The 23,157-nt window shown below is 55.2% G+C and overlaps 7 protein-coding genes across 7 annotated transcripts; 6 read left to right on the forward strand and 1 right to left on the reverse strand.

Moving 5' to 3' along the window:
• Nucleotides 1–3,199: 3,199 nt before the first annotated feature.
• Nucleotides 3,200–3,562, forward strand: B0T26DRAFT_629746 (uncharacterized protein; the record flags this gene model as incomplete). The annotated part of the gene is made up of 1 exon (XM_060436261.1): nt 3,200–3,562. A coding segment is annotated over one exon (363 nt), but the record flags the coding sequence as incomplete, so codon positions are not given.
• A 1,085-nt stretch (nt 3,563–4,647) lies between these two features.
• Nucleotides 4,648–5,251, forward strand: B0T26DRAFT_682185 (uncharacterized protein; the record flags this gene model as incomplete). Its single annotated transcript, XM_060440731.1, has 2 exons — nt 4,648–4,752; nt 4,898–5,251. The coding sequence occupies 2 exons, from the start codon at nt 4,648–4,650 to the stop codon at nt 5,249–5,251; spliced, it is 459 nt and encodes a 152-aa protein (XP_060289781.1).
• Nucleotides 5,252–9,683: 4,432 nt separating this feature from the next.
• Nucleotides 9,684–10,309, forward strand: B0T26DRAFT_807906 (uncharacterized protein; the record flags this gene model as incomplete). Its single annotated transcript, XM_060447239.1, has 1 exon — nt 9,684–10,309. One exon carries the CDS (start codon nt 9,684–9,686, stop codon nt 10,188–10,190), a length of 507 nt encoding a protein of 168 aa, XP_060289782.1. The 3' UTR covers nt 10,191–10,309.
• Nucleotides 10,310–12,068: 1,759 nt separating this feature from the next.
• B0T26DRAFT_744980 (uncharacterized protein) lies at nt 12,069–14,182 on the forward strand (the record flags this gene model as incomplete). The annotated part of the gene is made up of 4 exons (XM_060444486.1): nt 12,069–13,353; nt 13,422–13,633; nt 13,718–13,807; nt 13,985–14,182. 4 exons carry the CDS (start codon nt 12,069–12,071, stop codon nt 14,180–14,182), a joined length of 1,785 nt encoding a protein of 594 aa, XP_060289783.1.
• A 3,321-nt stretch (nt 14,183–17,503) lies between these two features.
• On the reverse strand, nt 17,504–18,967 carry B0T26DRAFT_659378 (acyltransferase 3; the record flags this gene model as incomplete). The annotated part of the gene is made up of 1 exon (XM_060438943.1): nt 17,504–18,967. The coding sequence occupies one exon, from the start codon at nt 18,965–18,967 to the stop codon at nt 17,504–17,506; it is 1,464 nt and encodes a 487-aa protein (XP_060289784.1).
• An 850-nt stretch (nt 18,968–19,817) lies between these two features.
• Nucleotides 19,818–21,142, forward strand: B0T26DRAFT_541226 (uncharacterized protein). The gene has a single exon (XM_060435573.1). The coding sequence runs from the start codon at nt 20,120–20,122 to the stop codon at nt 20,936–20,938; it is 819 nt and encodes a 272-aa protein (XP_060289785.1). The 5' UTR covers nt 19,818–20,119; the 3' UTR covers nt 20,939–21,142.
• Nucleotides 21,143–21,374: 232 nt separating this feature from the next.
• Nucleotides 21,375–22,793, forward strand: B0T26DRAFT_744982 (glycosyltransferase family 32 protein; the record flags this gene model as incomplete). The annotated part of the gene is made up of 1 exon (XM_060444487.1): nt 21,375–22,793. One exon carries the CDS (start codon nt 21,375–21,377, stop codon nt 22,791–22,793), a length of 1,419 nt encoding a protein of 472 aa, XP_060289786.1.
• Between the last annotated feature and the right edge of the window lie 364 nt (nt 22,794–23,157).

Here is a 23,157-nt window from a genome sequence, read left to right on the forward strand (position 1 = left end):
TCGCACTTTTGTCCATAAGCCACCAGTCCTAGGCCAGCTAGGCTTCGCGAGTAATGCTAGTTCAGGACAGGGTGTCGGGCTCGGCTGTCTGCGTGCACGTTGGTTGTCGGGCTCGGCTGTCTGCGTGCACGTTGGTTGTCGGGCTCAGCTGTCTGTGCGCTGCATGCATGCATTGTTGGGTGTCAGGGGCCTGGCCGTCATCTAGGCTCGCTTTTCCGTCAACCAACCGATTACGCCCGCCCGGGCAGGGGGTTAGTGCATGCCAAGCCCCCCCGTACTAGGGCCCCTTTTGCCTATCTGGATGCTCCTGGGCAAGAAGGTGGGTCCAACCCCACTCCTTGCTGGCCAACTACGCAAGAGCCCGTGACGCATCCTGCACATATGACATCCCCCTGTTGTCAGGCTCTGGAGTGGACGAGAGGTCAACGGCCAAGGCAGCCGGCTAATCGTTCCATAGGCCAATTTCACATTTTTGGGCCCTCACCCGAACTGCTCGTAGGTCGGTTCTCCCAGTAATTAGGCCCTTTTGCCACCAACCACCCCTGCCAATTCGATTCGCTTTCATTGTCTGGTTCGCCTCGCCACTTGCAATGCCATCTTTCGGCTCGTGCTGGTGCAGGACTTTACAGATAGCTACTACGTGTTGAACCTGGCAAGGCTAGCTCTAGTCTCAATCTAACACTGACATCTTGTAACAAGCTACAGTTACATCAGCAGACAATAAAAATAGACGCCAGTTGCCTGGGAGCTCTGGGCAGCAGCAGTGAAATGGTCGCAACCCCTACAAAACATCATAAACTTGGCTGATTTGGTACTGGGTGTCGGTGCCGTTGACTCCTGAGTTCGAAGTTCACAACAGTCCCAATTACACCCCGTAACATATAGGTATATACGATAGCTCTTCTCAGAAACTCAGGCCTCGACTAAAGTTCCTATCCGTTTTAAAACAAAAGGCCTAGCGAGTTCCTTACAAATTATTACATACCCAGGCGAACGAGCATTATTATTCCCGTCCCTCTCGAGTGCGGGTATCGTTCCCGCGGCGACCTATAAGTAACTGTCCAATTAAAGAATCATCGTAGTTGATAATACCACTCGGTCTTTGATGTAACAGCTGTAGGCTTTCATCGGTGTCTACAGTAGCTGGGATGTACTTGCTCAAGGACGTAATTATCAGAAACGCGAGTGTGTAACCTTTACTGGGCCTTGAGCAAACAACCAAGTGTACGACCACAGTCAAACCTCTCAACAGTCTCGTAGTCTCGGCTCGTACGCCCCAAGCACGCTTCTTAGGCTACCCTGGCATCTACTAGGCTCCGCCACTCAGCCATGATCCAAAGTTCTTTACCAAAAAGATACTGGCGCAGGTCGACGACCAAGTGACGGTGTGATCCGCCACGGAGAGGTCGAAGCGATGATGAAGCTGTAATTACAAATGTCCATAACTTTCTTCGTCTCTCTCTCTCTCTCTCTCTCTCTGAGCTAGCGTGAAATAAATCGCCTATCTCAACAAACGCCTTGTTCAGGTCCATCCATGAACAACTCTCCTGTCTCTATTATCGTGGGTGTAACTGAATCGCAGATATTACGTAGGTATGTAGACAAAGGCGCTTCTTTGACAGTAGTTCAATTATTTGGCTTCTTGCTATACAGCGGCAAATACCAACATTTCCGCCTAGTATTTACGTGGTAATAGTCAGAAGCCAATTTACTTCTGCAATGAATCTAACAATGAAAGTCCATCCTTGAGTAGACGAAACAATATACCACTAATTAGTTCGAAAACTGCCTGGAGATTGATTCCAGACTGGAACTATGCAACAATATGTCCATTGAGGTTGCCTGTTCTTATACAGGCTCGCTGTTACGTGTGTTTCTTGGAAGTAAACGGCTGATATTATACTTCAGTTCAGTCTGGTTAGCATCTCGAGCTGGAAGTTCAAGTTTTCGAGACTCGGCCTTGGGACGAGACGGCCGTCTTCAAACACTGATATCACGAGTAGATACCCTAGATACCACAGCTTTTCTCAGATATCGATCAGGAAGAAATGACTTGTAGCCAACCACATGACCTGCCCTCGGCCCCGCCACCAAGTTGATGACAAAGGGCACTTGCTCCTTCGAAATATCGCTTGTCCCACAATAGCGCTAAAAAACTCGCTTGCCCGCGTTACAACGGTTACAGGCTGTTAAGAAACAGAGACAATCATTCACATATCCGGGGGTGAAGGACTGCAAGTTCGGAATCGCAGAGACATGACATATATATTCTTGTTCCCTCGGCCTCGACCTTGACTTGCACTCTGGACTCTCTAGCGCTCACTTCTCAGTCTTTTCTGTATCTACCGCATACCCATCTTGGCGCTTGATCTACCTCGTTACCTACTGCCACGTCCACATCCCAGTCGCAAAGATGCCTCACGCAACTCGACCACCCATAACCCAGCTGGGCAAGTTCTCCGCCTTGGACGCCACAACCGTCGAAGGCCTGTCACACGAGCAGAAACAAGACATTATAGCTGCCACCAGCCACATCTGCCGCAGTCTGATGGACGACATGGGCGTCAAGTGGAAGCCGCAGCCCGTCGACCCCGCCCTCCGCCGCCGCACCATCGACTGGATCAAATCCGAGCTCGAGCCCGTAGTTGGCCCCGTCAACAAGCGATTCCTCGCCGCCGCCGACTCGGGACTCATGTACACGGAACGTGTGTACGAGGGTGGCGACTTCGAGACCAAGGTGTCCATGGTCAAGTACGGAAGCATCAGCCTCTATCTCGACGATATGATCGACAAGGACGCCGGCATGGCCAAGCAGGCCGAGGGCTTTCTCTCCAACACACTCGAGGGCGGAAGCCTGGACTCGCCGTCGGCGGGCCTGCACGGCACCTGGCTCGAGCTGTACCGCAAGGCGTCGCTGGAGCTCGCGCGCCACCTGTCCGACCCCCTAGCCAGCAACATGCTGCTGCACTCGTGCACCCTCTACATCGAAGGCTGCGCCCTCGAGTACCACATCCAGCGGGACCAGGCAAAGTACTTTCTGATCAATGACGCCGGCGTCGAGCGCGCCAAGGACGACGCCGAGCGGAAGCTGGCACACGAGCACGGCTTCGACATCCCCCTGCCGCTGGACAACGACCGCGTTGCTGCGGCCGCAGCAGCAGATGGCACTTATAACGACGAGTACCTCGTGCCGCACGGCTGGCCGCTGTGGCTGCGCGAGCGGTCGGGGGTGGCCGAAGTGTTCGCCATCACGAGCTTCCGGGCGCCGGGCGGCGTCGACTTGCCGACGTGGCTGTGGGTGACGGCGGTCCCGGAGCTGCGGACCGTGATCCTGGCCGTCAACGACGTGCTATCGTTTGCCAAGGAGCTACTCGCCGACGACACCACGTCGGCCATGGTCGTGCTAACCAAGGAGCGCCACCTGATCGGCATGCCCGGCTCGGCGCCCGACGGCGGCTGGTGCCTGCGCGACACGTTCGACGAGTTCTACGGCAAGATCGTTGTTGCCGCTGCCCGCATCAACCGCCTGCTGCGGCCCAACACGCTCACCGCCCGCTACGCCCCCGATGGACATACGTATAGTATTGCTGAGCTCGCTGACATGCTCAAGGGGGCTGAGGATGAGATGGAGGTAAGCCGCGACGAGGTCATGAAGGCGCTGGCGCTCAAGCTATGGGAGACGCACCAGCGAGGTGAGATAGCATGGTACTTCCAGAGCCCCCGATATCGCACCTTTGAGCTGTTTGACTGGGTTAGGGATATGATGGGAGACGAGCCTTCTGATGCCGAGTGGTTGACCTCGTGCTTCCCGACAGCCGTCTAATTGGGTGCCTACATGGATTGGATTTCTGAGCATGGATTAATCAGAGTCAGCCAGTGAACATGTAGCAGCGTCTACTGGCTGAACATGTAGCAGCGTCTACTGGCCTTAATCATGTCAATATGGCAAGTGACAAACGTGAAAAACGAGACCCCCATTATGCGTACTGATGTTCAGCTTGGTCTCCACTGAGAACTCCATGAAACTTTGACTGAAATAGGAGCAGCCTTTACCATAATTAATGTTATATCTAAACATTCCTCATTGAGCTTTCGTAGTACTTCTTTACTTGCGTGATTACCTACTTCATTACACCCGTGTTGAGACGAATCTTGGAAACCGGGCTGTACTTGGTAGGCCACGCTGAAGAGACCCTAAAATTAGGCCACGCACACGGCCATCCAGGCCAGGCTCACAAACGGCTCACCTCCACTACAGCACAGGCAGCCTGGGTAGGGTTGCACACCGCCTTGACTACCTATGTACCTAGGTATCTTACCTTACTGAGATACCAAGATACCGACATCGTCCGAACTAATTAACACCGTGAATAACACTGTGCACGGTTTCGTTTCTTGTTCAAGGTCCTGCGCTTTGATTTGATATTTTAATAATTTCAATTTCACCGGCCGACTGTTCACATCCCGCACCAGAGATGCCCACGCTTTTCTTCAAGCACTTCACCACCGCGGCTGCCACCTCATCTTCCTACATCTCCATTCATCGTAATGCCTCTCTGCTTCCGTCCGCGTCCGCGACCGCCTCTCTACACAATCTCTAACAGACAAAAATAAACCGCTACCAGCAATACCACCACCATCGCCGCCATGTCTGAATCCGAGAGCTCCGCTGCCTACATCTATGGGGCCAAGCAGAACCCAGACGGCAGCGAGCGCGAGTTCAACCGCTTTGTCCGAAGTACGTTGTCCGAAGTACGTTGACTGTTTCCCCCGTCACCTCTCAAAGCCATCCATCCTACCATCTTCCATTAATCCCTAATTACATTCATTTTCTAATTACATTAGCATCCTAACAAACCCTTTCACAGCGGTCCCAAGCGACCAGACTTACGAGTAGCTCGCCCAGACCAAGCGGGAGGATCCGTGGACCCCGTTCCGCTGCCAGAAAACCAGCCACGGAGCCGCCCTCCCCGAGTTCGGCTACTTCCCCGAGTTTTGGCCGAATAAAAAGGGCACGAGCGAGAATTTCGAGGCCGGATTCGTCAAGGCTAAAGGTGGTGACGGCGGCGACGACGGCGATACCAAGGCGGCTGGGGGTTTGGCTACGGCTGGTGCTGGTGCTGCCGAGGAGAACACCACCATGACCGACAAGGCGGAGGAGGAGCCCGTCAAGCGTGACAAGGCTAAGGCGTCTGGCGAGCTGGTGTTTGGGGCTGGGGCTGGGGCTGGGGCTTGGGCTTGGGCTACTTAAAGATGGCGCCGCTAGAGGCGTCGGAAAGAAAGGGGTTCATTGCGTCCGCAAGACTGCCAAGATCATTGCCGATGAGCTGGACTCAGAGATGGCAGACTATTTCGTTGTTTTTTTCCTCATTCTTTCTCACGCAGGCCAAACGATGAGTGAGTTTCTCGGGGAGGTTTGCCGGGCATAAGCCTACGGGTTGCACTTCTATGCTTGGAGAGGTCACCAGTGCCGGGGTTTCAATCAACTCGGTCTCTAACTGTCATAATTATGTTCACACTCCAGTAAAGAGCTCTGAACGGGACACGATAATACTTCCTTTTCCGTGAACTTTCCCACGTACTCGCAGTCCTGATTTCAAGAGGAGGGCTAGCGCTCATTCCTTTTCCTAATTTGCAGAAGTCATTTGCTGACTTCTATCATGCCTTGTTGCTCTCGCTCGAAGTTATGTAGCTTCTGTAGGTCTCACTTATCTTGTGCCCTGCTGATAACTATCTCTTTTTCTTGGGCTCGCCTTGGTATTATATTGATGAGCTTAGTTGAAAACGGCTCTCTTCTTCACTACTGGGTTTGAAATCTGCTCGAGACACACTGCTTCCTTGTTCGTGCACCCTTCCATGTATGTACCTGTGATACCGCTTCTATCTGAGAAAAGGAAAATAAATATTTGTTCGTTAGACCGGTAAGTCGCCCCCTGTTCCACCCTTTCTTTCATTTCAATTTCTTGTGCTATTGGCATATCGCTTTGGCCCAAATGTTCTCATTACAGAAACTGAATTCAAATAATAAACATGAGTACCTACCTAGTCATATGGCCTTTGCGGCTTCTAGATCGCCGAGAGCAAGCTCTTTAATTAATTGTGGTTGGCAAATACCCCCAGGGTTCGCCGCGCACCTCGTGCTCTAGCTCCCACGCCTCATAAAGGCGGGTGTAGGAATCACCAGGGTACCGGTACTGGAAACAGCATGGCGCGCTGCGCGCCGTAAGGTGGTGGTTCAAGTGATGGATTCGTTTGTGTCTGTCTTTCTTCTTCTCTATCTGAACAGGTGGGCGTAGGCCAATATATATGCATCTGTCAGGCCCGCTCCTCCACAGATGTTGCTGTGGCCAGGAATGCGGAGCCGCATTCCTTGGATCAGCGCGTCATTCCAGTATGTTATTCCAACAGCGGGGGATATATCATCTTGTGGCTACCATACGACATATACTGAAGCCATCACTATGACTGCCTAAGCTGCCCAAAGACGTCATTGGAGTTTGGAAATTCGGGGCGCTGAAATATCATAGCTACTGACACGTGGTAGGACTCATCCGACAATACGTGAAAATTTGCTCGAGTTATCTAGTGATAGCCCTACTATTTTAGAATATAGAGATTGCACTAGTGAGCATCCCGTTTCTGCGAATCTGCCGTGTGCCGCCCACCGTACAGCCTAGTTCGCACGACACATGGAGAGATTCCAAAGACGACCTGACAGACGTGGAAGACCCTCTCCGAAAAGAATGTGCCTTGCCTATTCTGAAAACGTGCCCTATTCATCCTTGCTAATAGATACTAACGGTGCTGTCACGGCATGGCCTGGACAGGCGCCTGCGCCCTGATTAGTCGTATCCTATTTAGAGTGTGGCCCGTGCATGACGTGGCACGTGGCCCACAATCACCTATTTCCCCGCGCCCTGCGCGGTCTCTGCCATAGCTTTCTTCTTCATCTTTAGATTCTACGAATTCAGCAATGATTACTATTACAAACCACTCGACTGTTAGGGTCGTCTGTCTGTAAGGGAGCACGGGCTCCACAGAATGCTGGGGTTGGTAATTATGAAGATAGAACAAAGGGCAGGCTCCTACCGCACGGGTAATACAGTCAAATCGGAATGCCACTCAAAGTGTATGAGTGCAGTGAATGTGTATTGCTTGCTTGAAGAACCAAGCAAGAACTATCTAAGACCGTGGCTACGGCCGTCGTATATATCTATCTGAGGTGGGCCAATCAGAGTCCTCCCTTTACATGCTCAGCCGTGCTCACTCGCGCTCAGGGTGCTATTACAAACCACTCGACTGTTAGGGTCGTCTGTCTGTAAGGGAGCACGGGCTCCACAGAATGCTGGGGTTGGTAATTATGAAGATAGAACAAAGGGCAAGCTCCTATCGCGCGGGTAATACAGTCAAATCGGAATGCCACTCAAAGTGTATGAGTGCAGTGAATGTGTATTGCTTGCTTGAAGAACCAAGCAAGAACTATCTAAGACCGTGGCTACGGTCGTCGTATATATCTATCTAAGGCGGACCAATCAGAGTCTTTCTCCAAAGGTCAGGGCGATCACTGCGGTCAGTCCACACTGATCGCACTGATCGCACTGACCGCTTCCTGACTGGTTGGTGTCACGAATCCCTGTTCGTACTGGTTGGGAAGCAGGGCAGGGGTGGCTGGACCCGCCTCGGCTAGTCACGTTAAAGGAGGGGCTTGGACCCACAGTTGCTCTGTTCGGTGGAGAACAGAGCAGAAGGGCCCGCATTTGCTCTGCACGGTGGAGTACAGAGCAACAGTCTGGTTGGCTGCTCTGTAGCTCTGTCGGGGAGCAACAGAGCAACAGTTTGGTTGGCTGCTCTGTAGCTCTGTCGGAGAGCAACAGAGCAACGCTCTGTAGCTCTGTCAGAGAGCAACAGAGCAACGCTCCAATTGGCCCAGCTTAGATAGATATATACGATGACCGTGGCACCGGTCTTAGATAGTTCTTGCTTGGTTCTTCAAGCAAGCAATACACATTCACTGCACTCATACACTTCGAGTGGCATTCCAATTTGACTGTATTACCCGTGCGATAGGAGCTTGCCCTTTGTTCTATCTTCATAATTACCAACCCAGCATTCTGTGGAGCCCGTGCTCCCTTACAGACAGACGACCCTGACAGTCGAGTGGTTTGTAATAGTTGGCCGTCCTGCAAGTGGTGGTCAGTCGGGCCTTGGCGGCTCGTCGCGACTGACCACCTCCTGGTTGGCTGCACTAGCCCCTAGGTGGGTCTACCCCGCCTGGCTGCCCCAGCCAATCTGTAGGGGGGCAGAAGGCGCCTCCTGCACGCCTGTGCCAGGATCGTAACAGGGGACTGGTTTTGCAGCTTCGTCCCGGACCGCCTCGGGGTCGTCAAGTATACGAGCGGGTTGGAAAGACCAGATTCCGGTCTTCCGGAAGCCGGATATAATATTCCGGGCTGACATACCCTGCGCTGAGGCGTCCCGGTAGCAAAAAAGGAAGCGTTGCTTGTTGATAGGTGCTGAGGCTGTGAAGGAAGCCAATTCGAGGGTTCTTTGGCGAAAATAGGACTTCAAAGCCGAAAAGACAGACCGGTCGAGTGGCTGGGTCTTGTGAGAAGTGTGTGAAGGCAAGTATAGTAGGTGTACGCGGTTTCTTTTAGCTAGAAGCATAAAGTCTTCGTCGATATGAGTGGCGTGTTCGTCGAGGACCAATAGGCGCCAATCGTCCTTCCTTTGGGGCTTTGTTTGAGGAAGATATACTTCCTTGAGCCACATAAGAGCTATTTTGCTATTGCTCCAGCCTGTGGGCGTATAGTCGTATTTCCAGGTCTTGAGGACTGGTAGTTCCTTGAAGTTATCCGGGAAGTGTTGGCCTTGTAGATTTTCACCCGTAAAGATCACTACGGGCGTCAATCGCTTGCCCTCAGCGGTACCACACTCGATAACACTGACCCAGGTCGTTGGATCAGGGCCAGTCAGGACTGCCCGAGATGTGAGGGCATCGCCAATCACCTTCCCAACCGTAGTTTCCGTCTCTTGCATGCCATGTTCGTCCATATTGGCGATATTCGCAGGTACCAGCTTCTTGTCCTTGATTACAGCTTCCAAACGATCAAAAAAATCATGGAATCGCTCACGGGTAGATCCTTTGACTCGAGACCGTTCTAATAGGGTACCTAACTTGGTCTTTACCCGTGGGTTACGGGTAAAAAACCGATCTACCCAGCGCTCACCAACTCGCCTAGGGGGCCCGGCTTCGTTCAGGATTGCTTGTGCGAATCGTCTTAGCCGTGCACGACATGGGGCACGCCCTGCAGCTTCCTCCTCAAGAGCCCACTCAGCGACGAAGGCTTCCTGGTCGTCAGTTAACTTCTGGGTGTTTTTTTGGGCTTGTCGTGGATCCTGTTGTCCACGGCGTCGTCTGCTGAGGGTGGATTCAGGGATCCTATATAGGCGCGCTACTTCCTTCTGCTGCGCACTCTGATCAATAGCCTCAATAGCCTCGGCTATTAGCCGCTCTCGTACGCGTCGAACCATCGTATTTTGAGCCTATTCCGACCAGTATTGAGGAAGTTGTTGGTGGTGGAAGGTAGAGGGTAGGAAGTTGGCGGTGTGGGGGAAAAATTGCAAAGTGGGGCAATTGCAAAGGTGGGTCACCCTGTCTACGGATCAAAAAGCCCGACAAAGCGATGCCGAAAGGTCGCCCTGTCAATCAGGGCGGTCCTTTTGAAAATGAAGCCATCCTCCCGGAGCCACCGGCGCCGAAGACGAAGACAGCAGCCCGGAGCGGCACGATTCGCCGGGACGCGCGGCGTTACTATTCACAGTTCGAGGTAGCCGGGCCGAGCCTAGAAGAGCGGGATGAACAAGATGAACAGGATGAAGAAGACATGGAGATTGAGTCGGACTGCATCGTCCTCGGCGCAGGGACAAAGAGAAAGGCAACAACACAACAGAGGAAGAAAGGGAAGAAAAGAAAGACAACGAAGAAGACGAGCAAGCTCGTCAAGGACAAGGCGAGCCGCCCGGGCCGGGCCAAGACTCACCTCTATGACCTACGGGTAAAAGAGTGGTGGGACCGCAGGGCTCAACGCAGGAGCTCGTGGGAGGTTTCAAACACTGATGAAGACGTATTCTTCGATTCCTTGGATGAAGATGACCCTTTTCCTCGTAAGGAGGACTTCATAGATAACTAAGTTGCTAGATTGACGGGCTCAACACCAAGGAATTGCATCACCATAACAAACTAGGTTATCATTAGACTAGATTGCTAGACTCAACACCAAGGAATTACATCACCATGTCAACAAATCAGGATTCAACGCATTGCTCGGGTAGCTGGGCGCATGCCATGGAATTTGGCTAATTTACGTACAAATCCGAGCCTCAAAGTTGCCATTTGCAAGTTGCCTTTATTTCGAGCTGACTCAGCAACGAAGAAATCGTCAAAATGGAAAACACCACGGTAAACGCGTTTTCAGGGCATTTGAAGGTTTTAACGGCTTCAACGTCGTTAACCCGGGCTACCGAGCTGCATGGCAGGCGCATGGGTGGCCGGATGGTAATTCAGTATTTTACCGGCTTAAATTAGGTTTGAGTATCTCAGTTGCCAGCAGCTGTCAATATGCCCAGGTAGGTGCGACGAAAAAAACGGTGGGTGAGTACATCAAAGCTCCTTTAAATCACACCTAACTAATTCAAGCGTTCGTCGCTGACCTGCGGGCTCTCATAACTCCCGATAGCTATAACATCACTTGCATGATCACAGCCTTGCGTATTCGGCCCAGTTATAAATACAAAACAATAAAAATAAAACCACATCCAACAAAACCACATCCCACAAAACCACCCCACAAAACCACGTCCCACAAAACCACATCCCACAACAATGGACCAGAGTCCTTCCGCAAGAACATTCTCATCTGCCCGCAGCGAGTATGGCAGCGGAAGCGACAGCGACTCGGAGGCTGCGGTGGACGGGGCACACAGCGGCGCGAGCTCGGAAATGGGGGGGGGGTTGTGGGGGGTTGAAACGAACAGCGCGTACGGCGGATCAGGCAAGAAGAGCACCGTGGCGGCGCTGTTCGAGATGGTCGTCATGATGGCAGCGACCGGCCGGATCTGCGCCACGAGGTGACCAAGGGCTGGGCCCTGTGGGAGGCCCACTTCAGGACGAACCGCGAGCGGGTCATCTTCAGCCGCGCCGCCGAGGAGCAGACGCTGCGGATCGCCTGGAGCTTCATCGAGACGTGGGCAGACGAGGACTGCGCGGCGAGGCCGTTCCCGCTCTTCCTCAAGGACCGAGAACCCACACTCCCGAGACGTCGCAGGCCCTCCTCTAGATGGTGGAAAGCTGGATGGACCATGTCGGCGGCATCGTCCGGAGGGAGTTCGGCACACCGAAGCTGTTGTAGCAGGCGGAGGATCAACTCAGCAACTAGGGGCTTCTTTTTTTCTCTTTTCTTCTTTTCTTTCCTATTTGTCAGCGAACCAGCGAAGGAGCAGATGCTTGTTATAGAATGAGGTGGTGCTATACCGGACAGGAGGACTACCAACTCACCTAATTAGCATTAGTACTAGATAATGAGCATCGACCCCAATGCACCAAACTGCCCGAATTTCGCCTTAGTGAATCTGCCTGTCTACGTATGTAAGTGAGACTCGCTGCCGCAAGGTAGAGGCTCACATCTCTCCCTCTCCAACACACCGAAACAAAGAAAGACGCCGCTGCCACCAGCCCCTCTTCCTCCATGTTCCCCGCGTTGGAGTCGAGTTTTGCTTTTATTGGTTAGCTCAACGTAAGCTGTGGCTTGAGTAGAATGAACGGCTAGGATCAACCCCATGCGACCCAATTTGCACTCCCTCTCCCTCAGGATGCGCTTGTCAAGGGTCTCAAAGGAACTTCACATGTATTTTCACACCGCTCTCCGACCTAACCGGCGCAACTCGCTGGCCGTGCTGTGGCCCATCTTCACAGAAACCCTCAGAGTACGGATGGGCTGTAATTAGTGGACTGCATCTAACCCGCAGAACCGATCTGTCTCAGGTCGCCGGCTCAGCAGCGCTCATCGACCATGGCAAGCCACGACGACAATGACGGCGACGACACCACGGAAAAAGCAGCGAGCTACAGCCAGTTCGCGTGCATCGGGGCGGGCTTCTCAGGGATCGGACTGGGGGCCATGCTGGAGCGGCGGCACGGGACCGGCGACGCAGGCGCAGACGTGCGCATCTTCGAGCGCGCGAGCGGCCCCGGCGGCGTGTGGGAGGCGAACCGCTACCCGGGGAGCGCGTGCGACATCCCCGGCGTGCTGTACAGCTTCTCCTTCGCGCCCAACCCGCACGGCGCCGCCACGTACCCGACGGCCGCCCAGATCCGCGCCTACTTGACCGCCGTCGCCGCCAAGTACGGCCTGCTGGATCCTGGCCAGGAGCGCATCACGTTCAACGCCACCGTCCAGCGCTGCGAGTGGCTCGACGGCCCGCGGCGCTGGCGCCTGCGCGTGCGCGACAGCAGCAGCAACGGGACCGTCTTCACCCACGAGGCGCAGTTCCTGTTCGCCGGCACCGGCGTGCTGGTCGAGCCGCGTGCGCTTGACGTGCCGGGGCTCGACGCGTTCCACGGCGCCGTCATGCACTCGGCGCGATGGCGGGACGACGTGGCGCTGGCGGGCAAGCGTGTCGTCATGTTCGGAAACGGTTGCACTGCTGCACAGATCGTGCCGGCCCTTCTCGCTGGCGGCGCCGCGCACGTCACCCAGGTAGTCCGCTCGCGCCACTGGGTCGTGCCGCCCGTCCGCGACTCGCCCGTGCTGCGGCCGCCGACGACGGCAGAGGCGGAGGGTAGAGGCAGTGCGGCGTGGGCGGCGCGGTGGCGGTGGCGCCTCCAGCGGCTCGTTGTGGCGGCCGCTGCCGAGGTCGAGTTCCTGGCCTTCCGCGGCACTGCGGCCGCGGACCGGCTCAACAGACGCCGCCGCGCGCGCGCCGAGCGGTATATACGCCGCACGGCGCCGGCCGAGTACCACGAGCTGCTGGTGCCCGACTTCAAGATCGGGTGCAAGCGGCGCATCTTCGACCCGGGCTACCTGCGCAGCCTGCACGCGGCCAACGTGACGCTGACGGATGCCGGGGTCAGCGAGGTCGTACCCCAGGGCATCCGCGCGGCGGCCGACGGCACCGTGACCGAGGCCGATGTCATTGTGCTGGCCAACGGCTTCGAGACGAACAGGTTCCTGGCCGGCATCGACGTGCGCGGCCGCGGCGGCGAGTCGGTGGTTGATCACTGGGCCGCGCTCGGCGGCCCCGGTGCGTACGAGACGGTGGCCATGAGCGGGTTCCCCAACTTCTTTATGCTGCAGGGTGGGCATCCTTTCCCATCTGTTAAGGGGGGTTGTGCTGAACATGGGCTGACTGGCGACGCCGAGCAGGCCCCAACACCATCACCGGACACACGTCGGTCATCATGGCCATCGAGAACGCCCTCGCGCTGGCCCTGCGCGTCATCGAGCCTGTGCTTAACGGCGAGGCCGCGGCCGTCGAGGTCACGCGGGCCGCAGAGGCCAAGTACGTCGCGCAGGTGCAGCGCGATTTGCAAAGCAGGACCGTCTGGTCCCACGGCGGGTGTCGGAGCTGGTACCATGTTGAAAAGGGGGGAAACGACAAAAAGTCTTCTGCCGACGACGCCGCTGTAAACGAAACCGCTGCGGCTGCAACTGCGAACAAGGAGTGGAACGGCATCATCTATCCGTACTATCAGCTGCACTTTTGGTACCGCTGCCGCTTTCCAACCTGGAGCGACTGGGCTTTTCACGAAGTTTGTTTCCTTCTCTTTCCGACTGACTTACTTCCCCCCCTTTATTCAGAAAGAGGACCTTGCTATGTTTTGAACATCAAGCAGCTGGCGTTTCCCGCAGTGTGGTCGGTCTGCTGCTATTAATAGTCCATATGCGTAACAGCTAATTGACTAACACAAAACTTGAATGGGATCTAGGACTTAGCAACTCGCGCCAAGAAGGCGGCTCGCCGCCGCACCAACGCCCTCCGGTTGTTCAAACTGGTTTCGGTGTTTGGGGGGCTGCTTGCCCTGGCTATGTATTCATCTTATCACAACGAGAGGACGGCTGTCGGTGGGGCGTGGTCAGGGTCTCTCGCCTCGGTGGCTGGTTTCTTCCGGTCACAGATGATATAGCAGAGACGTATTGATCACTTTCCTACCTAAGAGTGAGGGTCTATCCTACCTAAAATACCTACTTTGCCCGGATATCGACCTAGATAACTATGTCTTAAATCAAGATGGTGGCAGGTCGCGCTTGACTGATTTCGATAGGACGGCATACTTAGGACGGCATACTTAAACTCTCGGCCAAGTCAACTTCATACAGTAGCAATCTTGTCATCGTTATCGTTAAAAGCTTTTCCCAGCCAGATACCATAGGAAAAATTCCAACGCCCGACCTGTGCATTAGTTCTTGTCTCATCGGTGAGCCAGACAAGATATAGCCACAAAGTCAGGATAGCAATCATCCAACCCGACTGTGCTGCCATAATAAAGTTGGACTGGCAGTTGGCAGCTGCGGAGGTGGCAAGCACAACAAACGCATTGAGCCCGCGCCTTTTCCAGCTTTCTTGGGGGATTTGGAGACAAAGAATAGCCCGTTGCTGAGTTGACTGGCCTCTCTCTCCATAACTGCTATTCTGATTCCGATGTAGTAACGAGCAGTGAATAGTCTGCGCAAGATAAAGTCATAACCGGCACAGCAATTACCAGGCAACTATTGGACAGTGCAGCTCATCTCGAGATTAAGGTTAGGTGATACTGGTCGGAGTTTGTCATACCACCATTGTTTTCGGAATACTAACCTCACCTATGCATGGCAGCCGCCTTAATAGGCACGGGATTTACGCATCACATAAAATCAGACTGACCAAAGGACCATAATTACCAATTCAGGTAGATGTCTAACTTATCTAGGAATAGGTGATTTCTCCCACTTTTTTTCTTTTCCATTTTCAGAAAGTCACGACTTTGACGCCGCTCAAGGAGAGCGCCAACGCATTGCACAAAACAACAGGAGGTTAAGAAATGTCCAAAGCAGCGGACGAGGTTGAAACTACCTACAGAATAGCATGTTGGTGCTGTCAATGCTTTGCCGCGGCGAAGGGCTTGGCGGGGGATGCTTCCCGAAGCTCAAGCGCAACCTAATGTTGCGTTCGCCAGGCCGACAGAACGGGCTTGTAGAACCAACAGCAGCAAACCCGATCCGCGGAACCGACTACTCTATTGGCACGCACGCTGGCCAGACGGCAGCATCCGATCGCTGTTGCTGCCGCTGCTGCCGCCGCTGCTGCTGCTGCTGCTGCTGTGGAACGCTCGGCACAGTGGTACAAGATGCAAAAATTCGTGTCGGGTGGAACGCACAAAGATCGATCGGAGCTCTCTATAAATAGGGGAGCAAGCAATTAATTACCTCGCCTACTATGTAGTAGTAGACTCCTACGTAGTAGCAATAACAGCGATCCGCCGACAGGAGATTGGCTCACCTGGTGGCGCATATTGCCACGCCTGGCTGCAACATCATCCTCTTGGCGTGCACGCTGTCGCTATCGATGACGCGAATTGAGAGCGCGCGCGCGCTTGGTTATCTGTCCCTTCGAAGTTCGCACTTTCCAGAATTGACAGGGCTGGTTCTTGGGGCTCGCTAGTCTCGTAACCCAAGAAAAGGGGGGAATTAGAAATTACCAGGGCCGTCTTGCGCGATCCTCCCTCAAAGTCTTGCCGCGTCTTGGCTCTCGCCATTGCGCTCTAGAGTCCGCTTTACGTACCTACTGCTGCTAGATAATTCAGGTACTATAGACTGGCAATGGCTAGGAAAGTATTGTCACTGGCTGGCTCGGGTATCCGTAGAGCGATAATTACAGAAGCAAATGCCGTGCGAGTTACTTTCCAAAACGAGACGCGATCTACAGTTCCCCCGCGAACCTGAAACGAACGGAAAGATTGGGATGTGCTGCATCGTGTCTGGGAGGGTGTGCGTGAGAATGAGATGAGCGTTGCAGTAAACTGTTAAGAACGGGAAAAGGTCCAGAAAAAAAGATAAGATAAGATAAGATAATCGGATGAAGCCCCTGGAATCCCAGAGGCAATTATTCCCATTATAATTCCGGCCTTGGCAAACCATTTCTCACTCCGTGGTCGTGGTCGTGGTGCCTTTGCACCTCCTGCCGGCCTGCCTGCCTGGGAAATATTACCACTGTCCCCCTTTTTGAGAATACAACATTGCCGCCCGTCGGTAGTGCCTTGGCCGTAGGCTTGGCAAAGGAGCATTTCTTGGGTTTATCCCACTAGACTGGGCATCCTTCACGCCCTTTTTTTTTTTTTTTTTTTTTTTTTTTTACCGCCTGGCGATCTCCCCTTTTTTTGTTACTTCTTTTTATTTACCGGTCTTCGCCCTGTTTCTCATCATTTTCACTAGTGACAAGCGCAATCCCCTTCCGCGGCGCATGCTCTCGTCAGCCCTGTGCCACTGCGACATTTCACATGCCAAAAATGAGCCGACAGCCCCTCACCTCAATTCACCCCCTTCTCCAAAAATGAGCTATTACTAATATGGACAAATTTTAGGGTTGACAAGGGGAGGGGGTGCTTGCGAGGTGTGCGGTGGCCGCACGGGACAGAACGGGAAAGATGATGCGATGCAACCCTCGCTCCGCTGGCTGCCAGGGGAGTCCCATTGTTCGGCGAGGGTTCCCAAGCTTGGCTTAGTACGGGGGGGTTCCTGCAAGTGAGCGGAGCCGAAAAGAGGAGACACGAGAGACGAAGAAAAAAGCAACTTCGGCCTTGCTGCTGCAGCCTGCGATACGGGCCAGGTTCACCTGGCTCCGACTTTTCTAACTTCTGACATCTGGCAGGGAAGAAGAATAACCCCGCCTTGCCCCTCGAGCCTTATCATCACCCACTCGCTTCATTGGGATTGAGATCATCGCGGAAACCGTCGAGACGATTGAGACGCGCCGCGCGGTTGTTTCGCATTCGAGGTCGCTAACTCGCTTCGCTTGATACGATCATGTGCAAAACTGAGGGTTCGGGAAATAAACCCACGTGCAACGCTTCCGAAGTGTCAAAAACGAGTTCGAGCCGTGGCTGTGACAGGTATACTGTACACCCCGCAAAAAGGGATCATTAAGTTTGGGAGTTAAATCCGACGTCGCGCTTCACTCAACACACCACACGCCGAATCCCATGAGGCACGGCACGTCAGGGGTTGATCACGGATTATATGTACCCTGCCTGTATCCCACCCGCTAGAACAAGGCAGCGGCGCCTGGACAAGTCTAGTATAAAAAAACACAGTAGTAAAAGACATGTCTATGAAATGTCAAACGGATGTCCCGGGGCACTCCCCGCAATGAAAATCTCGCCAAATGAAACGTTGACAAAAGTTGTCATAGCACGGGCTCCCAAGAGACCCTTGCTGAGGTTATATACAAGATATTAGTGTATTTGTTTTAATCACGCCAGCCGCCTCAGCGGCAATGTGCTCTCTTCTTGCTTGGGCGCTGGCGGCGTCCCGCCCTGTATCCTCTTAAATAGCCAGGCGGCGAAGCGGACCGAGGGCTCGTCGACGGCGCGCGTCGTCACGTCGGCCACCCACAGCGTGAACGGAAGGAAGAAGATTTGGGGAAGGAGGAAGGACAGCTCGAGGCCCATGGGCCCTATCCTGGGCAGGGGGAACAAGTTAACCCAGTTGGCTAGCATCTTGTCGCTGTCGTCGAAGCTGCGCACCCAGCCGACAGCGTGGAAGATGCGGTCGCCTACGGCCCCGAGCAGAGGTCCGTGGACGAGATAAAGCGAAAAGGAGATGCGGCCGAGGAACTGGCAGAACCGGGACTCGAAGAAAGCCTTGAGCAAGCGTATGCGAGGTACCGATGCCACCAACATGTTGGCGGCGAAGAAGAGGTAGAACCACTTGTAATCGAAGACGGCCTGCGGCTTAAGGAAGGACAGGTAGTACCAGCCGGGCGCCGCGCGCAGATTCTTAATATCTTGCGAATCAGTTGGCACGCCGGCGATCAACATGCCGAGGCCGAACAGCGTGTAGAAGATTGTCGTCTTGTGCTCTTCCAAGCTGCGGAGGAAGCCCGGGAAGTACGTGTTCCCTTCGGAGGACCGGCGTGCGAGCTGGTCTAAGTCGCACTGCAACATGCCCGAGATGAAGAGAGCGCCGTAGTAGCCGTCGACAATGTACATGAAGTAGATGATCAGGGCCACCTCGCAGACTAGGCGGGCCTTGATGGTTGCGCGGGCCAGAGACAGGCAGGCGCAAAACGTGATGATGGACCCCCGCATCTCCAGCGGAATGGACCACAGGTGCGTGTTGAACGAGACCCAAATCTGCGAGCCCTCCTTGAAGAGAAAGCTCAGGTTCTTCATCTCGACATACCAGTTCCACAGCTCCTCGCCAATGGTCGGCTTGACCTTGCAGCACTGGACCCAGTAACCAAAGACGTGCCACGACATGACCCAGACGATGGTCGTGATGATGAGCGGGAGCCACAGGCGGAACCAGCGGCGGAAGAAGGACGAGGCGAGGCTGTCGTAGAGCTTCAGGTAGTCGCCGTTGTGGATCTGGGACAGGGGCTTCGCCGAGAGCACGTAGCCGGATATGACGTAAAAGGTGGCCACGGCGATATGGCCGCCGGTAAAGAAGGTGCGGATGACGGGGGCGGTAACGAAGCGGTAGTTGCCGTCGACGCCGTAGCCCTTCTCGAATATCGGGAACTCGTCGTTGGTGGCCGCGTGCACCCAGAGCTCATTGTGGTGGACGTAGACGAGGAAGGCGGCGAAGCCTCGCAGGCCGTCGAGGTACGCCGTCGACCGCAGCTGCTGCCGGGGCGAGTCGGGCGCGTTCTTGGGCCACGCCATGTGCTTCAGCCATCGCAGCGTCTCGACGGGCGAGGGCAGCGACGACTTCATGGCGAGCGCGCTGCTGTCGCGTCGTCGGTGGGGGGGAGGCGTCGACAAGGTCAAGCCCGCTGCGTCGGCGCCCGTGCCGTCGAGAATGCCCTCTTGCACCGAATGCATGGGGGCATCAAGAAAGGGCAAGACAGGAAAAAAAGTCGAGAGGTTGGAATCCGCTTCTTGTCGTACGTGCGCGTGCTCGGCAGCAGGAAGGAGGTTTCGGTCCGTTCCGAGCGGAGGAATTAGGTAGAGGATCAGATTGGCGCGACACTTTTCCTTCGCGAGAGTGCAAACTTCCCGGTCCTCGAGCCCGCGACGGGCTGAAAAAAACACGAGCGCGCGCAGTATCGAGCCCGAATAAGGATAGGGGGACAAATATCAAAAAAAGAAGCGCCAAAAAATTAAAACGGCTAGAAGGAAAAAAAGAAGATGGAGAAAAACGGCTGAACGCTCCGAAGCTGGGGCACGTTTTACACAAGTCTAAACGAGCGATCTACACCTTGATCGACTGTGGGGAGAACGGGTATGGAAAGAGCGATGGCGAAAATAACGTCAAATGGGTTCCGCGCCTGCTTCTTGCGACGCAGCACAGTGACAGTGAATGTCTGGCGAAGTTTACTTGGGTGTGACCGCTGCACAGCACCGCTGATGAACGACAGGCGGGCGAGCCTGTAGGCCGTAGCGTGTTTCCACCCCCTTTTGCTCACGCGCGCTGGGTTGGGATGTGCGCTGCACTGCATTGAACTTCACTGCATTGGACTGCGCTGCATTGAACTGCACTGCACTGCAATCCGCTCGCCCGTGTCCGGATTAACCTTCTGGCGGGCTTTCAGCTGCCATTCATGCTAGAAAAACCTGCTAGCTCGCCAGAAAGGGGACAATTTCCTTGGAAAGGGAGGGGGGCCCGTCCACGACCATGGAAACGGGGGAGTAGGAAGATCTGGGGGGCGATCCCCACAGAACGGTTGGCCAATCCCGTTGGCGTCCGAGTTCGGAGCCTGTTCGGCTGTTTTGCAGCTTTTGCGAGAGACGGATTTCGGTTGGCCAGCGCATCTGGCCGGCTCCAATTTATTTTAGCGTGGGAGGGAGAGGGGGGACCCAGCCAGTCGAGCTTCTCAGCGTTCGTACTTGGGCAAGCCCCTATCTCGCTTCAAAGCGGCTCCCGGGATGTCACTGCGAAGCGCCATCCATTTGCCAGCGTTGCTCGACGAATGCATCAGGCCCGGGGCGAGCCGACTTGATTGGCTCCCATGGGAGGGAGGACACCGCAGCTGCGAAATTTGTGCGCTATCACTTGCCACGACGAGGTCGCGAGGCAGGTGCCCGCCCTGGGCGGGCTGGCCTGGCTTTGAACGCACATCTGTTCATAACGAACGAACTGGCTGCAGAGTTGGGATTGTCTTCGGTTTTCTGGCGTCTCGGTCTCGCAAGAGTGAGTTTTCTCCTTTCCATTTCTCATTTTGGGAGGCGGGGGCGCCACTGATTGGATGCCGCAGCGCAGTCAGACTCAGCACGGGGACCCTGGCTCGGCCGGGTCGCACTAAGATGACCGAAATGGCCCGTAGGAGTGATGAATGGGGTTTTTGCTTTAATGGCCGTGCGGCAACCCACCGGCGCGACGTGAGACATTGGGTTGACGAGAGCGAGCGAACCTGGCTGATCGATCGGGAGAGGGGCCAAGCCCAAGCCGCCACCAGTCCAACCCGAGCCATCCCAGCCTATCCTAATACGAATTCCAGGGGGGGAGCAGCAGAAAAAAAGCGGGCAACTAGGTTCTCCCAGGTCAGGCAGGCCGTCAGTCAGGTCAGGGCAAGCCGCCGACCAGCCAAGCAATCCAATGCAGTGCACTTGCAGGCAAGCCAGGCAAAAAAGAACGAGCTGACTTCATCGTTCGTTTCCCTCCTTTTCCCAACCCATCACCACTCATCACTCACTTTTCTCCCTCCCGCACCCTCCCCCGCCACGCTCACAAGCACGCCCGCATAATTCCCTGCCTGCCGTGTTTGTTGTTTACTGCTTGTTACTTGCTACCGATTCGTGTTCTTCTCTTTCTTCCTTTTTCCCGGCCGATACGTAGCTGGCCGCCGTCAAGTCACGCACTTGCGCCGCTCTGCTAGTCACTCGTTTATTTTTATTTTTTACGATACGATTGCTACCGCTATTTTGCTACTATTTTTACTAGCGGCGGATATTCCCCCGAATAATCTCGTGGCCCTCTCGTGCCCTCTCTCCCTCTAGGGCTCGTGTTCCCTTGCGTGGCTCGTGTCTGTTTGTCCGAGTCTGTCGAAACAAATTCTCGACACGACACCACACGGCCAGCAATTGGATGCCCTTCTCGCTTCCGTAAGGGATTGCAAAACCGGCACCTCTCCCTGCTGAGGGAGGCGACGGGCAGATGCGCGTTGCCAACATGATCACCAAGATGGCCAAAATCAGCTCGCCCATAAGCTCGCCCACGCTGGCCGCGACGACGGCGCAGTTCCGCAACCGCGTGCCCATGCAGTTCCGACGCGGCATTCCGCTCTACGCGGGCCTACTCGCCCTCATCTTCCTCTTCTACAATCTCGGCCTCTTCCACAACGGCTCGAGCCCGCCGCCCCATCTGCGCACCTACAAGCGGCCGCCGCCCTCGCCCGGCTACGTGCCGCCCAAGGCCCGCAACGAGTTCCCCAAGAAGATATGGCAGACTTGGAAGGTCAACCCGCTGCGCTTCGAGGAGCGCGACCTCAACACGGCCCGCTCGTGGGTCAGCAAGAACCCCGACTACCGCTACGAGGTGCTCACCGACGGCAACGACCTGAACTACGTCGAGTTCCACTACGGGCCCGAGGGCTTCAACCGCCCCGACATTGTTGACTTTTACCGCAGCGTCAGCGCCCCCATCGTCAAGGCCGACCTGCTGCGCTACCTCATCATGTACGCCGAGGGCGGCCTGTACGCCGACATCGATGTCGAGGCCCTCAGGCCGCTGTCGAGGTTCATCCCGGACCGCTACAACCACAACGACATCGACATGGTGATCGGCATCGAGATTGACGAGCCCGACTGGCGCGACCACCCCATCCTGGGGCCCAAGTCGCGCTCATTTTGCCAGTGGACCTTTATGTGCAAGCCGCAGCTGCCCGTCATGATGCGCCTGGTCGAGCAGATCATGATGTGGCTGCACGACGTGGCCAAGGAGCAAAAGTGCGGCGTGTCCGACGTCAAGCTCGATTTTGACCAGATCATCAGCGGCACCGGCCCGTCGGCCTTCACCAACGCCATCATCGCCGACATGAACGAGCGTAAGACGGACAACCGCGCCCCCATAAACTGGGACGTGTTCCACGACCTGACCGAGTCCAAGGTGGTCAGCCGCGTGCTTGTCCTCACCGTCGAGGCGCTGGCGGCCGGGCAGGGCCACTCGGACTCGGGCACGCACGACGCGCGCGCGGCGCTAGTACGCCACCACTACCACGCGTCCAACTGGCCCAGCCGCCACCCGCGCTACAGCCACCCGGCGTACGGCGAGGTGGAGAAGTGCAACTGGAACGACGAGTGCGTGCGCCGCTGGGACAAGGACGTGGCCGACTACGCCAAGATGCCCGAGTCCGAGCAGAAGCGCATCGTGGCCGAGAAGGAGCGCGAGAAGAAGGAGGCCGAGGAGAAGCGCAAGAAGGAGCGCGAGGACGCCGAGCGGAGGCGCCGCGAAGACGAGGAGCGCGAGCGCAAGATAAAGGAGGACGAGCACGCCAAGGAGCGCGCCAGGGAGGAGGAGGCCAAGGTCAAGGAGAATCAAAAGGCCGAGTCGGAAAAGGCAAAGGGGGGGAACAAGAAGGAAGAGTCCAAGCCAAAGATATGACGTGGACTCTTCTCTCTTTTCCTTTTCTAAACAACAAAAAAAATCCCGCCTCCCTTCCTCACCGATACCCGTCCATCAATTTCCTCCTTGGCGTCAGCATATATCAGGAGCTGGTGGGGGTGTTTTTATCTGTGTTTTTTTCCCTGGCGCTGCTTCTGGAGACTTCTTGTTCGCTTCCTCCAAGATGGCTCTCTTCTATTGTCCTTTTCTCTTACCATTTTTGTTACTAATGAAGAGACGCTCATGCGGAGACAAACGTCGGGATGCGTCTGGCTGGCTGGCTACCGGCCACCTATAGTTGGGGAAGAGTGGCAGGGAAAGATGATTCAGCCTTGTTCACTTTCTCTCTGTCTCTCTGTCTCCC

The sequence above is a fragment of the Lasiosphaeria miniovina genome (genome assembly GCF_030549165.1).
Source record: "Lasiosphaeria miniovina strain SMH2392-1A chromosome Unknown B0T26scaffold_9, whole genome shotgun sequence".
NCBI classification, from domain to species: domain Eukaryota; kingdom Fungi; phylum Ascomycota; class Sordariomycetes; order Sordariales; family Lasiosphaeriaceae; genus Lasiosphaeria; species Lasiosphaeria miniovina.

Excerpts from the sequence above, each read along its gene's own strand:
- B0T26DRAFT_541226 (XM_060435573.1), top strand. The coding sequence starts at position 20,120 with ATGTCACTGCGAAGCGCCATCCATTTGCCAGCGTTGCTCGACGAATGC.